Genomic DNA, 1,419 nt, shown 5'->3' with positions numbered 1-1,419 from the left:
TGCTAGAATTATCCAAGTTTGAAGAAATGAACAGATGAAAATATCCAAAAATTAACAGGATGAATAAAAGGTCAGCAAAACATCAGAAAAAATATTAATATAGGATAATAGAGACAGTTTTCTAAAATCACAAATCACTTTTATCTGCTACCTCTAGGTGATATTCTAATTGATGTCTTGCTTCTTACAGTCCCAGATGGGTACTAGATGGACATGTCAATGGCACCATCCCAGATGACTTCATCCTTTTGGGTTTTTCAGATAACCCCAGCCTTGAAATGACCCTTTTTGTGACTGTGTCTATCTCTTACATGGTCACCCTAATGGGCAACACCACAATCATACTTCTGTTCCACCTAGACCCCCACCTCCACACCCCCATGTACTTCTTCCTCACCAACCTCTCCCTCCTGGACCTCTGTTTCACCACCAGCTGCATTCCCCAGATGCTAGTCCATCTCAGGGGCCCAGACAAGACCATCAGCTACCTGGGATGTGCAGTCCAGCTCTATATCTTCTTGGGACTGGGAGCTGCTGAGTGTGTGCTGCTGCTGGTCATGGCCTTCGACAGATATGTGGCAGTATGCCAACCCCTACACTATACAGTCATCATGCAGCCTCACGTGTGTCACAAGCTAGCATTTTTGGTCTGGACAAGTGGGATATTTGGCACCTTGGTGCAGTCACCCACCACCATGAAGCTCCCCTTTTGCCATCATCACCAGGTGGATGACTTTGTCTGTGAAGTCCCTGCACTGATCCGTCTGGCCTGTGGGGACACACATTCCAATGAGCTCCAGATTTCTGTTATTGGCTCTGTTTTCCTGATGGTGCCACTCCTGCTCATCCTTATCTCCTATGGTCACATTGCCCGGACAGTGCTGGCCATCCAGTCCCATGAAGGGAGGAGGAAGGCCTTCCAAACCTGTTCCTCTCACCTGGTGGTTGTTTTCCTCTTCTACTGCACAGTCACTGCTGTCTACATCCAGCCCCGAAGCCATTTTTCCCAGAAGGGAGGAAAGTTTCTAACTCTTTTCTACACTGTGGTGACCCCCACTCTCAACCCTCTCATCTATACCTTGAGGAACAAGGACATGAAGGGGGCTCTCAAGAGGTTATTTGGGAAAGACAGAACATCCAATGTGCAGTAAGCAAATCAGCTCAGATTCATGAGCTAATTTGTCAGCCTTTGCCCGGTTCAGTTGCTCACAGCATTAAATATGTGGTATTTGTTTTGTGGGAACTCTCAATTATCAACAAGAATATGAAAGGTCAAAAGCCTTATTTGTCCAGACAGAAGGTCCGTCAATACTAAAATCTGATGCATCCTGCAATGTTGTTCTTAAATTTAAATGGAAGTGCAACATTGTTCCCATCAGGTTACCAGCACATAATAGACACCATATATTTTATTTTTTT

At 45.2% G+C, this 1,419-nt stretch overlaps 1 protein-coding gene across 1 annotated transcript; it reads left to right on the top strand.

Annotated features, from left to right (window-relative positions):
- Window positions 1-221: 221 nt before the first annotated feature.
- LOC129642146 (olfactory receptor 2H1-like) lies at window positions 222-1,151 on the top strand. The gene has a single exon (XM_055566701.1). The coding sequence runs from the start codon at window positions 279-281 to the stop codon at window positions 1,149-1,151; it is 873 nt and encodes a 290-aa protein (XP_055422676.1). The 5' UTR covers window positions 222-278.
- Window positions 1,152-1,419: the final 268 nt, after the last annotated feature.

The sequence above is a fragment of the Bubalus kerabau genome, chromosome 1 (genome assembly GCF_029407905.1).
Source record: "Bubalus kerabau isolate K-KA32 ecotype Philippines breed swamp buffalo chromosome 1, PCC_UOA_SB_1v2, whole genome shotgun sequence".
NCBI classification, from domain to species: domain Eukaryota; kingdom Metazoa; phylum Chordata; class Mammalia; order Artiodactyla; family Bovidae; genus Bubalus; species Bubalus kerabau.
Note: the sequence above shows the minus strand (reverse complement) of the source record. Positions and strands in the feature narration are given on the sequence as shown.